Source organism: Salmo trutta, chromosome 14, assembly GCF_901001165.1.
Source record: "Salmo trutta chromosome 14, fSalTru1.1, whole genome shotgun sequence".
Taxonomy (NCBI): domain Eukaryota; kingdom Metazoa; phylum Chordata; class Actinopteri; order Salmoniformes; family Salmonidae; genus Salmo; species Salmo trutta.
Genome location: NC_042970.1, coordinates 46,131,252 through 46,146,057, shown reverse-complemented (window position 1 = coordinate 46,146,057; position 14,806 = coordinate 46,131,252). Strand labels below are relative to the sequence as shown.

General features: G+C 44.5%; 1 protein-coding gene across 2 annotated transcripts in view; it reads right to left on the bottom strand.

Moving 5' to 3' along the window:
* The window catches only part of cacna2d2b (calcium channel, voltage-dependent, alpha 2/delta subunit 2b), an 80,908-nt gene that overhangs the window by 21,461 nt on the left and 44,641 nt on the right, over positions 1–14,806 (bottom strand). Inside the window, exons 5-11 of one of the 2 annotated variants that reach the window (XM_029776128.1) lie at positions 11,719–11,763; positions 11,412–11,550; positions 8,404–8,535; positions 4,018–4,075; positions 3,872–3,922; positions 3,656–3,755; positions 3,148–3,309 (exon numbers count right to left, since the gene is read on the bottom strand). In XM_029776128.1, the coding sequence (XP_029631988.1) occupies positions 3,148–3,309; positions 3,656–3,755; positions 3,872–3,922; positions 4,018–4,075; positions 8,404–8,535; positions 11,412–11,550; positions 11,719–11,763 (687 nt within the window). The remainder of the gene's footprint in view (positions 1–3,147; positions 3,310–3,655; positions 3,756–3,871; positions 3,923–4,017; positions 4,076–8,403; positions 8,536–11,411; positions 11,551–11,718; positions 11,764–14,806) is intronic. The other variant, XM_029776127.1, reaches the window with a different exon arrangement.

Genomic DNA, 14,806 nt, shown 5'->3' with positions numbered 1-14,806 from the left:
AAGCACAAAGGACAATGCCTTCACCTCTGGGTCCGCATGGCAAATGGCCAGGAACAGAAGGAAAGCACAAAACCTTCACCTCTGGGTCCGCATGGCAAATGGCCAGGAACAGAAGGAAAGCACAAAACCTTCACCTCTGGGTCCGCATGGCAAATGGTCAGGAACAGAAGGAAAGCACAAAGGACAATGCCTTCACCTCTGGGTCCGCATGGCAAATGGCCAGGAACAGAAGGAAAGCACAAAGGACAATGCCTTCACCTCTGGGTCCGCATGGCAAATGGCCAGGAACAGAAGGAAAGCACAAAGGACAATGCCTTCACCTCTGGGTCCGCATGGCAAATGGCCAGGAAACCAAGGAAAGCACAAAGGTCAATGCCTTCACCTCTGGGTCCGCATGGCAAATGGCCAGGAACAGAAGGAAAGCGCAAAGGACAATGCCTAAGGACTAGACAGCCATTTCCCTTATGAGGAGCCAAAATGTTATACTCTCTGTTACAGTATACAGAGGACTGACTATTGAATGTGTGATATAATAATACTATAGTATCCATGTTTGGTATCTATCTGAAACGTGTTCACTGAGGATAACTCTGATGCTATCTATATGGATGTACGGTCTCTGTAGTAACTTGCATCTATACAGGGTGAACTCTAAATGACTCTATGCAAGAGTTTTATGGTCGTCTCTGGAATTGGTCTCATCCCCCACACAAGCCTTTAGAATCTATGCTGTCACACCCTGTGGAGATTGGGCTTGGTGGTCAGGTTACACTAAACTTGGTATCGTTTGATTGGTCAATGGTGGTTGGTTGTGGGTTGAAAGAGTTTCACCTTCAGATGTTATGGATGGAATTAAATGCCTTTGTCCTCTCTCTTATCCTGTTTCCAGTCTATGGGGGAAAGTTGTATGACCAATTCTCATTTCCTAGGCTTCTAGGGCTCTGGTCTAGTAGGCATCTCTTTGTTCATGCTTTGTCTTGTAAGTTAACTTTAGGATCTATATGCCTAGAATTAGGTTGGTTAATGTCAGTATTGCCTTGTAATTTAAGTATGTGAATCCATTAAATTTACAAAGTTATTAAATAATACTTGATTGCACATGGTTTTACTATAATGTTAAATGGTATTCAGTAAATTCAGATATTCAGTTTAATAAACTTTGATCATATTAATTGCAAAGTCTTACTACAAATCACATGTGATGTACAGTTGAAGTTGGAAGTTTACATACGCTTCAGCCAAATACATTTAAACTCAGTTTCTCACAATTCCTGACATTTAATCCTAGTAAAAATTCCCTGTTTTAGGTCAGCTACGATCACCACTTTATTTTAAGAATGTGAAATGTCAGAACAATAGTAGAGAGAATTATTTATTTCAGCTTTTATTTCTTTCATCACATTCCCAGTGGGTCAGAAGTTTACATACACTCAATTAGTATTTGGTAGCATTGCCTTAAATTGTTTAACTTGGGTCAAACGTTTCGGATAGCCTTCCACAAGCTTCCCACAACAAGTTGGGTGAATTTTGGCCCATTACTCCTGACAGAGCTGGTGTAACTGAGTTAGGTTTGTAGGCCTCCTTGCTCGCACACACTTTTCCAGTTCTGCCCACACATTTTCTATAGGATTGAGGTCAGGGCTTTGTGATGGCCAGTCCGATACCTTGACTTTGTTGTCCTTAAGCCATTTTGCCACAATTTTGGAAGTATACTTGGGGTCATTGTTCATTTGGAAGACCCATTTGCAACCAAGCTTTAACTTCCTGACTGATGTCTTGAGATGTTGCTTTAATAAATCCACCTAAATTTTCCTACCTCATGATGCCATCTATTTTGTGAAGTGCACCAATCCCTCCTTCAGCAAAGCACCCCTACAACATGATGCTGCCACCCCCGTACTTCACGGTTGGGATGGTGTTCTTCGGCTTGCAAGCCTCCCCCTTCTTCCTCCAAACATAACGATGGTCATTATGGCCAATTATGGCTATTTTTGTTTCATCAACCAGAGGACATTTCTCCAAAAACTATCTTTGTCCCCATGTGCAGTTGCAAACCGTAGTCTGGCTTTTTTATGGCGGTATGAGCGGTATGACGGCTGCGTGGTCCCATGGTGTTTTTACTTGCGTACTATTGTTGGGTACAGATGAACGTGGTACCTTCAGGCGTTTGGAAATTGCTTCCAAGGATGAACCAGACCTGTGGAGGTCTACAATTTTTTTTCTGAGGTCTTAGTTGATTTCTTTTCATTTTCCCATGATGACAAGCAAAGAGGCACTGAGTTTGAAGGTAGACCTTGAAATACATCCACAGGTACAACTCCAATTGGCTCAAATGATGTCAATTAGCCTATCAGAAGCTTCTAAAGCCATGACATCATTTTCTGGAATTTTCCAAGCTGTTAAAAGGCCCAGTCAACTTACAGTGTGCAAACTTCTGACCCACTGGAATTGTGATACAGTGAATTATAAGTGAAACAATCTGTCTGTAAACAATTGTTGGAAAACTGACTTGTGTCATGCACAAAGTAGATGTTCTAACCGACTTGCCAAAACTATAGTTTGTTAACAAGAAATGTGTGGAGTGGTTGAAAAACAAGTTTTAATGACTCCAACCTAAGTGTATGTAAACGTCCAACTGCAACTGTATATATAATATGCATATACACTGAGTGTACAAAACATTACTACAAAGTATTTCGGTCAAAATTTTAACAAAATGTGTAGTCACTGCTGTTTGCAATCGTACGACATTACACTCTCAGCCATTTCTTATCCCCAGGTGCACCTTCTTTAACTAATGCACAGGGTGATTTAGAGGAAGGCAAGGTTGATACTGTAACTGTAAAGTATATTTAACCAATAAGGCAAGAGGGGGTGTGGTATATGGCCAATATACCACAGCTAAGGGCTGTTCTTAGGCACGATGCATCGCATCGAGTCATTGAGAGCCACTCGTAAATATTCTGCTGGTTGGCCTGTTATCTGTAATGAAATGTCCTTCATGTGCTTGCTCAAAGCACAAAATTGCAAGCACACACATTTTCTTTGGAAAATGTCCTTGTCTATTTCATAGTAGGAGCCCTAAAGAATTGGGCATCACTTGTACAGAATGCGGTCGTTCAGAGTGTTGAGCTTTAAGTCATTTACGTTTAGTAGCTGATTGAAGGCAAAGTGGAAACCAGACTTGTAGTCTGTGGTGCCTTTAGCTTGCATGAGCTTTACAGCCTCTTTGAAGATCTTCTTGTTGCGAACGTTGGCCTGGACCAGGTGTTTGAAGCAAGGGACCACTGCCTCAGCCTTTTCATTAAACTGAAACAAGAAAGGAGAGAGAATGACAGAGCAGAAGTGGGATTGAGGAACAACAATGAGAGAGCAGGCTAGATAGACAACAAGAGATAAAGACAGTGAGATAGCAGGCGAGATAGACAGCAAGAGATAAAGACTGTTAGTGAAAGAGAAAATTGGTTATGAACAAATGTATAACTGTTCATATGAGTGATTGTGGTGTTGTTTAAGGTTGTGCAACATGTTTTATGCTGATGTCTATGAAAATAGTACGAAATAGAATTCTACAAAAAAAACGAGTGTATAACCAATGAAATGTCAATCCCAGGTGTAACTACAGTAACTACCACACTATCACAGACACACTCACCCTGGCCACGTTGACATAGTCGTCATCAGACAGAGTGTCCAGCATCTCCATCACTGATGACTTGATCAGCTTCAAAGTGAGGCCGCTCACACTGCCACTCCTGAGGGGGGACAGGGGAAAGGTATCATGAGACGCACGCACGCACTGCACTGCAATCTCTTATAGTGTAACCAGTCATTTTGGTACTGTTATTGGAACTTAAATTTGAGAACTCACACATCAACGAGTATGATCATGTCTTTGGGGGATGAGGCCCCTTGGATGTACCTTATGAAAAAGAAAGAATTAAGAATTCTCAAAATGAACTCTTCAACCATAATCAAAATCAATTATTAAAAGAGAACAGAATAGGTAATACATACCATGGCCTTCTCCTCACATCATAAAGGTCGATCTTATCAGGGGCCCTCCACGGTGTGGCTACAGATAAGGCAATAAAAACATATAGAATTGTAACTTTCAGTTTTTATTTGCCCCCTAACAGTGTCACGACTTCCGCCGAAGTTGGTCCCTCTCCTTGTTCGGGCGGCGTTCGGTGGTCGAAGTCACCGACCTTTTAACCATCGCTGATCCTCTTTTCATTTTCCTTTGGTTTTGTCTTGTCTTCCATCACACCTGGTTCCTATCCCATCAATTACATGTTGTGTATTTAACCCTCTGTTCCCCCTCATGTCCTTGTCGGTGATTGTTTGTATTAAGTGCTTGTGCACGTCTGTCCTGGTGTGCGTTGGGTTATGTACCCATTATTTGATTGTTCTGTTTTCCGGTGGGTTTTTTTGTTATTAAACTGCGCCATTTGGAAACAGTTGTTTTTGTTCTCCTGCGTCTGACTTCTCTGCCGCCAGTACACACCCCTTACAGAATCCCCGACCCGACAATGGAGTCAGCAGGAGCAGGTACCACGGGTATAGGGGTGGAGGAGCGCGTCCGAGAGCATGCAGCAATGCTCTACCATCTTGGCACCGCCATGGACCGCGTTGTCCAGACTATGGACCGCTGGGAGAGACAGGGAGTTCTTCCAGCGCCTCCACCAGCACAACCGGGGTCTCCTCTGAGCGCCCCTCTTCCTCCTGGTTCTAGTGGGATTCGTCTCTCCCTGCCCCAGGAATACGACGGAAAGGCTGCGAACTGCCAGGGGTTCCTTCTTCAACTGGACCTATACCTGGCCACCATCCACCCGGCTCCATCGGGCCGTAAGAGGGTGTCTGCCCTCGTCTCGTGCCTCACCGGGAAAGCCCTGGAGTGGGCCAAAGCCGTGTGGAGAGAGGGAGATGCGGCGTTGGACCAGTTTGAGGAGTTCACCCGCCGTTTCCGGTCTTCGACCACCCGCCCGAGGGTAGAGCGGCGGGTGAGCGCCTCTTCCATCTGAGGCAGGAGACAAGGAGCGCCCAGGAGTTCACCCTGGAGTTTAGGACCCTGGCCGCCCGGCGCGGGATGGAGCGACAGGGCAGACTGCACCGCTGGCTGCAGTCTGCGTGAGGACGTCCGTCTGGAGTTGGCCTGCAGAGACACCACCCTCACGTTCGACCAGCTGGTGGACTTGTCCATCCGGCTGGACAACCTGCTGGCTACCCGAGGACGTTCTGAACGGGGTCTGGTGGTTTCATCCTCCCGCACCCCCTCTCCGATACCCATGGAGCTGGGAGGGGCGGTGCGCAGGGAGACCAGAAGGGGTTCCAGCTCGTGTACCATCTGTGGCCGCAGAGGTTACACTGCCGGTCGGTGCCGGGTTGGTTCCTCTGGGGATCAAGGCACCAGGCAAGGCGCTCTAGCGTCACCCCAGGTGAGCCGGCACCATTCTCACCCAGAGCCCTCTGTTGCACATATGTTTGTGTATGTCACTTTCCCTGAGTTCTCTGCATTCCCAGCATAAGGCGCTCGTCGATTCAGGCGCGGCTGGGAATTTTATAGATAGAGCGTTAGCCTATAGGTTAGGGATCCCCATTGTTCCCGTGGCTGTGCCTTTCCCTGTTCACGCCTTAGATAGTTGACCATTAGGGTCAGGGTTGATTAGGGGGGTCACAAGGAGAGAATTAGTCTCTTCCTTATTGACTCTCCTGCATTTCCCGTGGTGCTGGGCCTACCCTGGTTAGCTTGTCATAACCCCACTGTTTCATGGCCACAGAGGGCTCTCACGGGGTGGTCGCGAGAGTGCTCAGGTAGGTTTTTAGGGGTTTCCGTTGGTGCTACTACGGTGGAGAATGCAGACCAGGTCTCCACCGTGTGCATTCCCCCAGAATATGCCGATTTGGCTCTCGCCTTCTCCAAAAAGAAGGCGACTCAATTACCACCTCATCGACGGTGCGATAAATCTCCTGGTAGACACTGCACTTCCCAGGAGTCACATGTATCCCCTCTCACAGGCAGAGATGGAGGCTATGGAAACATATGTCTCCGATTCCCTGCCTCAGGGGTACATTCGGTCCTCCACTTCACCCGCCTCCTCAAGTTTCTTTTTTGTGAAGAAGGAGGGAGGTCTTCGCCCGTGTATTGACTATCGGGGTCTGAATCAAATCACTGTGAGGTATAGTTACCCACTACCGCTCATAGCCACAGCGTTTGAGTCAATGCACGGGGCGCGCTTCTTTACCAAACTAGATCTCAGGAGCGCTTACAACCTGGTGCGTATCCGGGAGGGAGACGAGTGGAAGACGGCTTTCAGTACCACCTCAGGGCACTATGAGTACCTCATCATGCAGTACGGGTTGATAAATGCACCATCAGTCTTCCGAGCCTTTGTAGACAAGATTTTCAGGGACCTGCACAGGCAGGGTTTGGTGGTGTATATTGATGACATTTTGATATACTCCGCTACACTCACCGAGCATGTGTCCCTGGTGCGCAGGGTGCTTGGTCGCCTGTTGGAGCATGACCTGTACGTCAAGGCTGAGAAGTGCCTGTTCTTCCAACAGACCGTCTCCTTCCTAGGGTATCGCATTTCCACCTCAGGGGTGGAGATGGAGAGTGACCGCATTTCAGCCGTGCGTAATTGGCTGACTCCCACCACGGTAAAGGAGGTGCAGCGGTTCTTAGGGTTTGCCAACGACTACCGGAGGTTTATCCGGGGTTTCGGTCAGGTAGCGGCTCCCATTACCTCACTGCTGAAGGGGGGCCCGGTACGCTTGCAGTGGTCAGCTGAGGTGGACAGGGTCTTTAGTCACCTGAGGGCTCTGTTTACCTCGGCTCCCGTGCTGGCCCATCCAGATCCCTCTTTGGCGTTCATAGTGGAGGTGGACTCGTCGGAGGCTGGGATAGGAGCTGTGTTCTCTCAGCGCTCGGGTACACCACCGAAGCTCCGCCCCTGTGCCTTCTTCTTGAAGAAGCTAAGCCCGGCGGAGCGAAACTATGACGTGGGGGACCAGCAGCTGTTGGCTGTCGTCAAGGCCTTGAAGGTGTGGAGACATTGGCTTGAGGGGCCTAGACACCCTTTTCTCATCTGGAGTACATCCGGGCAGCGAGGAGACTGAACCCTCGCCAGGCAAGGTGAGCCATGTTTTTCATCCGTTTTGTGTTTACCCTTTCCGACAGACCAGGCTCCCAGAACGTTAAGGCAGACCCATTGTCCCGGCTGTATGACACAGAAGAGCGGCCCATGGATCCCACCCCCATACTCCCGGCCTCCTGCCTGGTGGCGCCGGCAGTGTGGGAGCTGGACACAGACATTGAGCAGGCGTTACGTGCAGAGCCCACTCCCGTCCAGTGTCCCGCTGGGCGTCTGTACGTCCCGTCTGCTGTTTGTGACCGGTTGATCTATTGGGCCCACACATCACCCTCCTCTTTTCATCCTGGGATCGGTGGGACAGTGCGCTGTTTGAGCGGGAATTACTGGTGGCCTACCTTGGCTAAGGACGTGAGGGATTATGTTTCCTCCTGCTCGGTGTGCGCCCAGTGTAAGGCTCCAAGGCACCTACCCAGAGGTAAGCTACACCCCTTACCCGTTCCACAGCGGCCTTGGTCGCACCTGTCGGTGGATTTTCTGACTGATCTTCCACTCTCACAGGGTAACACCGCGATCCTGGTCGTTGTGGATCGTTTCTCTAAGTCCTGTCGTCTCCTCCCTCTGCCGGGCGGCGTTCGAAGTCACCGACCTTCTAGCCATCGCTGATCCTCTTTTCGTTTGCCTTTGGTTTTGTCTTGTCTTCCATCACACCTGGTTCCTATCCCATCAATTACATGTTGTGTATTTAACCCTCTGTTCCCCCTCATGTCCTTGTCGGTGATTGTTTGTTGTAAGTGCTTGTGCACGTCTGTCCTGGTGTGCATTGGGTTATGTACCCATTATTTGATTGTTCTGTTTTCCGGTGTAAAAGAGATCCTATAATTCTAATAAGGACATCCTGTATTCCTGTAATAAGGGCATCCTGTATTCCTGTAATACGGGCATCATGTATGTCCTGTAATAAGGGCATCCTGAATGTCCTGTTATAAGGGCATCCTGTATTCCTGTAATAAGGACATAATGTATTCTTGTAATAAGGGCATCCTGTATTCCTGTAATAAGGGCATCATGTATGTCCTGTAATAAGGGCATCTTGTATGTCCTGTTATAAAGGCATCCTGTATTCCTAGAAAAAGGACATCCTGTATTAAGGATATCATATTTTCCTGTAATAAGGACATAATGTATTCCTGTAATAAGGGCATCCTGTATTCCTGTAATAAGGGCATCATGTATGTCCTGTAATAAGGGCGTCATGTATTCTTGTAATAAGGACATCATGTATTCTTGCAATAAGGACATCATGTACCTGGGTAATAGCGGGTGACCCCAGTGGCGCTACCAAACGCCTGCCAGAGTAGTGAAGGATCCTCTTGACTGTTCTCCATAAACACCTTCTCCAGCGCCTGGGTCCAGTTCAGCTCATTTAGAATCACTGGGGCTGAAGGGGAAGACCATGTAGAAGACGGATTGGTCTCACTTACAGTGCCTATAGAAAGTCTACACACCCTTGAACTTTTTTCACCTTTTGTTGCGTTACAAAATGGGATTAACCTGGATTTAATTGGAATTTTTTGGCAACAATCGACACAAAATACTCTATAATGTCAAATTGAAAGAAATTATATATTTTTTTAAAAGATGAATGAAAAATCAAACACTAATATACCTAGATTAGATAAGTATTCACCTCCTGAGTCAATACATGTTAGAAACACCTTTGGCAGCGATTACAACTGAGTCTTCTTGGTTAAGTCTCAAAAGAGCTTTGCCCACTGTACTGGGCAATATTTGCCCATTATTCTGTTGGAGACCATTTGACTTGCGCTCGTTTTAGTTGCATAATAAGTCCGTTTATGATTTCATAATCCCATTATCAGTAGTAATAACTTGTTATTGGTTAGGATGTTGCAGCTGAAGAGTGTTATTGCAGCAACAAAGGGAAGTCCAGAAAGTCTTTGAATGTCCAGATATACTAAAAGACCAAAAGTATGTGGACACCTGCTTGTCGAACATCTCATTCCAAAATCATGGGCATGAATATGGAGTTGGTCCCCCCTTTGTTGTTATAACAGCCTCCACTCCTCTGGGAAGGTTTTCCACAAGATGTTGGAATATTGCAGCGGGGACTGTGTTCCAATTCATCCCAAAGGTGTTTGATGGAGTTGAGGTTAGGGCTCTGTGCAGGCCAGTCAAGTTCTTCCACACCAATCTCGACAAACAATTTCTGTATGGACCTCGATTTGTGCATGGGGGCATTGTCATGCTGAAACAGGAAAGGGCCTGCCCCCAAACTGTTGCCACAAAGTTGGAAGCACAGAATCATCTAGAATGTCATTGTAAGCTGTAGCGTTAATATTTCCCTTCAATGGAACTAAGGAGCCTAGCCCAAACCACCAAACCTTACATTTGGCACTATGCATTGGGGCAGGTAGCAATCTCCTGGCATCCGCCAAACTCAGATTTGTCCGTCGGACTGACACATGGTGAAGCGTGATCCATCACTCCAGAGAACACGTTTCCCCTGCTCCAGAGTCCAATGGCGGCGAGCTTTACACCACTCCAATCGATGCTTGGCATTGCGCATGGTGATCTTATGCTTGTGTGCGGCTGCTTGGCCATAGAAACCCATTTCATGAATCTCACCAACAACGTGACGCAGTGAGTGTTGCAACCGAGGACAGATGTTTTTTATGTGCTACCGCTTCAGGACTCGGCGGTCCCGTTCTGTGAGCTTGTGTGGCCTACCACTTCGCGGCTGAGCCGCTGTTGCTCCTAGACGTTTCCACTTCACAATAACAGCAGTTACAGTTGACCGGGGCAGCTATAGCAGGGCATAAATGTGACAAACTGACTTGTTGGTGCCACGTTGAAAGTCACACAGCTCTTCAGTAAGGCCATTCTACTGCCAATGTTTGTCTATGGAGATTGCATGGCCGTGTGCTCGATTTTATACACCTGTCAGCAATGGGTGTGGCTGTAATAGCCGAAACCACGAATTTGAAGGGGTGTCCATATACTTTTGTATATATATTGTAGGTTACTGTCCTCCTGAAAGGTGAATTCCTCTTTTAGTGTCTGGTGTAAAGCGGACTGAAGCAGGTTTTCCTAGGATTTTGCCTGTGCTTAGTTCCATCCCGTTTCTTTTCATTCTGAAAAACTCCTCAGTCTTTGCCGATGTCAAGCATACCTATACCATGATGCAACTACACCATGCTCGGTGTGGGTGGTGTAATGCATCATCCACAGCATAATTAATAACTTGACCATACTTAAAGATATATTCAATGTCTGATTTATTATTGGTACCCATCTACCAATCACTGCCCTTTACTTTATGAGGCTTTCAAAAAGCTCCCTGGTCTTTGTAGATAAATCTGCGATTGAAATTCAATACTTGACCGAGGGACCTTACATATGTTGTATGTATGGGGGACAGAGGAAGGGGTTAAATACAGAGTGAGTCATATAATTTATTATGTTATTTGTTAAGAAATGTTTTACTTCTGAACTAATTTAGACTTGCCTTAAACAAAGGGGGTGAATACTTATGCAACAACTATATTTTTGTTATTTAATTTGTAAAAATGTGTAGAATTTTCTTTTGACTTTGACAATATGGAGTATTTTGTGAAGATCAAAGACCAAAAAATACAACTAAATCTATTTAATTTGCACTTTTTAACACAACAAAATGTGAAAAAAGTTCAAGGGGGTGTAGGCATTATATAGGCTTTGTACCTGTGAAGGAGCATGGTGTGGCGGTAGTGCATAATCCCACCGCTACCGCCACTTGTTTAACATTCCTGTTCTCCAACTCACATGGGCAGGAGCTCCCCGGAGAGGAGTACAAGCACCTCATATTTTGTGCTGCTTCAGCTCCTGTTCCTCTTATAAAATATTAGCTCAGAATTGTAGAGCTCCTGCACCTAAATATAAACAGTACTGGCACCCAAAATTGAGTACCGGTACCTATTTGAGTCCAAGTCAAGCACTGCTGTTCTCCCCTCTACTAACTTGTAAACCTTATACTTTCCACCTGTCTAAATTAAGACTGAAAAACACTCTAGCCCTTTACACACACAAAGCATTTAGTATGGAGTTTTTCTGCACCAAAAAAATTATCACAAGCATTATTGAGGAGACAAACTATCCGCCAAAATATTTGTTGTTTCACAACCATTGTGTCAAATGTGTTGTACATCAGTTGTTCTACCCAAGTGTGTACAGGGCCATAGTCTCAACTGAGCAGCAAATGACTGCTAAATAACATAATAACAAGACAATCATTGTCCATTGCACTAATGCGAAACTCACCTCCTTTGTAGATGTCTGTGGGGATCTGAACGGCTGTGAAGGAGTAGTTGACCTTATTTTTGAAGTTAGGGTCATACACAAACTCCACCTGAAGTGGAGGGCTCACTGTTTCCCCATCACCATCTTGCAGGGAGTACTGCTAACACACGTACACACATAGATACACGCACACACACACACACACACAGAGAGCCACACACACAAACACACACAATATTACTACCACTTCATTCTTCAACAGATTTCAAAAGCGTTATCAACAAATGAGAGAGGATGTGTAGAAATGAGCTTTTCACTTTCTACTCACATAGTCTAGCTCTGCCTTGGAATCGTAATACGTCATGTTCCACTCCTGGTAAAGACCAAAACAAAACAGACATAACATGGATGACGACAAGTTGGCCTAGAGTTGCAAGGCTAACGCTAATTTACCAAATATCTGGAATCGTAATTAATTTTGGTAATTAACAGGAAATCTATGGCAATCTATGGTAACTTTGGTAATTTATAAAAATGAATTCATATATAGTACTCATTTGTTGTATATGTGTTCATATTGACCTTGAGTTTCTAGTGGATAGACCATATAGTTAAAGTGAAAATAGCCTAATTAATGAAAAAAAAGCATCTAGTCAACAATGGCATTATTTTCAATGAACCAAGCAACTCCTCCAACTATTGACTTTTTCACAACTGCCACCAGTTTGGCACCAAAACATTTAAAACAAAGACATATTGAGGTAGCAAAATAAATAAAAGTATGTCAAAAAAATATATAGGATATTTCATGCTGAAAACCTCACATTAAACATCAACGGTATTCACTAAGTTGATGGTTTATATTTAGGATAATGTTTTACAGCTTTGTCATTTTATTTTATTTGGTCTATATTATATATTTTACATGTGATAAGTCCACACAGAGGACCAGAAATAATTACGGACACCTGTGATTATCTGGAGTATCTAAAAAGGCCCCTAGACGTAATCTGATCAAATAAAATAAAAACTTGAAAGTTACCAAACTTCTGGTAGTTTACTGGTAAACTTCTAAAGTTTCCAGTAATATACCCTCCCCTTGCAACCCTACGTTTGTCACAATCTTATAATAGTGTAACCAGAGTTAACAACCACACTCCCTCAACAAGTATAAAATAAATTGGAAATGCTCATCTGAAACAAACTGTCCTGCTGTCATGAAGGAACACCACAAACTACACCCCTGTATTTCATATACATAATACACCCACGACAATATGGTCAAACCCACTGAATCATCCAACCAAACAATTTTTTGTTGGTGCATAAGGAGGGGAAGAGTTGTTATTTGTGAGCTCTGCTGGTTCGTACACAGCGAGTGAGCCAGTGGTGGTGAGGCTCACAGAGGGAGTCACTGCTGCTGGGAGGGCTGGGGTGGTGTGGTGGGGGAGGGAAGGATGGGGGATGAGTCCACCGGCCCTGTCCTGCCTCAATGGGCTAATGGACCAAACCATGTGGAAAAGTGGAATGTCAAAGTGTGTAGGACTCAGCAGTGCTCCCCCTGGCTGAGCTGGCCATGCTTGCAATAACATCTGCTAAATATGTGTATGTGTCCAACAACATTTGATTTGATTTAGTCCGCGCCACCAGTTACAGCTCCAGCTATCCCAGCCCAGCGCAATCGAACCAGCTCATCCCTGAGCTCCGTCCTCTGCCCCTGACTGGTGGGGCTTGTGGGTAGGCCATGGTGAAGATGTGGGGCTTTAGGTGGAACTGAAAGGTGTCACAGAGGGAGTTCCAGGGCCTGGTTACCTTAGGTAATAATTTGCATAGAGCACCTCAATATTTCCTTAGGTAAGGGAATACTTAACGGGGTTTACGGTAGTTTGAAGGCATGTATGGCAGAAAGAGTATTTACAATGGAGACGGCTTAATTCACTGACTAAAGGTCTCGTCAAAGAGATCGCATTTGTTTTATGAGATAGCAAAATATAACTTCTATAATGAAGACAGGACACTCAATTGCTTCAGAAGATAATAAACCACGTTTCTTGAAGTTACTTTTTTCACAACTTGTTTCAATTACTTTCTAGCATGTCAGAATAGCTAGCAAGCTAACTTTTCCATGGATTGTAATTCTACATATTTTCCAACGGGTTTGGCCCATGAACAGGGTGGAATAAAAATGTTTTTTTTTTTTTTTTTTTTAAACACAGGTCGGATGTAGGGATGCACAATATATCGGAATCGGCCGATATTAGCTAAAAATGTCAACATCGGATTCAGCTCTATGTACAGTGGCAAGAAAAAGTATGTGAACCCTTTGGAATAACCTGGATTTCTGCATAAATTGGTCATCAAATTTTATCTGATCTTCATCTAAGTCACAACAATAGACAAACATAGTGTGCTTAAACTAATAACACAAATTATTGTATTTTTCTTGTCTATATTGAATACATAATTGAAACATTCACAGTGTAGGTTGGAAAAAGTATGTGAACCTCTAGGTTAATGACTTCTCCAAAAGCTAATTGGAGTCAGGAGTCAGCTAACCTGGAGTCCAATCAATGAGACGAGATTGGAGCTGCCTTGCCCTATAAAAAACACTCACAAATTTGAGTTTGCTATTCACAAGAAGCATTGCCTGATGTGAACCATGCCTCGAACGAAAGAGATCTCAGGAGAACTAAGATTAAGAATTGTTGACTTGCATGGTGCTGGAAAGGGTTACAAAAGGATCTAAAAGCCTTGATATTCATCAGTCCACAGTAAGACAAATAAAATAAAGTGTTATTAGCCACATGCGCCGACTACAACAGGTGTCTTCCGCGCAGTGAAATGTTTAATGCTTACAGTGAAATTCTTACTTACGAGCCCCTAACCAACAATGCAGTTTCAAAAAAATACGACTAAGAAATAGTCACAAGTAATTAAAGAGCAGCAGTGAAATAACAATAGCAAGACTATATACAGGGGGGGTACCGGTTACTTGAGGTAATATGTACATGTAGGTAGAGTTATTAAAGTTACTCTGCATAGATGACAACAGAGAGAAGCAGTGGTGTAAAAAGGGAGGGGATAATGCAAATAGTCTGGGTAGCCATTTGACTAGATGTTAGGAAGGATGCCTGTATCTTTGTAGCGAATGCATCCAAAGTGTAATTTTTTTTTATTTCACCTTTATTTAACCAGGTAGGCAAGTTGAGAACAAGTTCTCATTTACAATTGCAATTGTAACAATTATAACTTCACCATGCTCAAAGGGATATTAAATGGGTTTTTCTTTTACACATCTACCGATACTGCCCTACCAGGTAAAAGAGCAGTAACTGCTCATAGACTGAAACTGAGAAAAATGACATACGTTGTTACATTTTCCAGCCAAATGAATTGTAGTCTGATCATTGGAGATG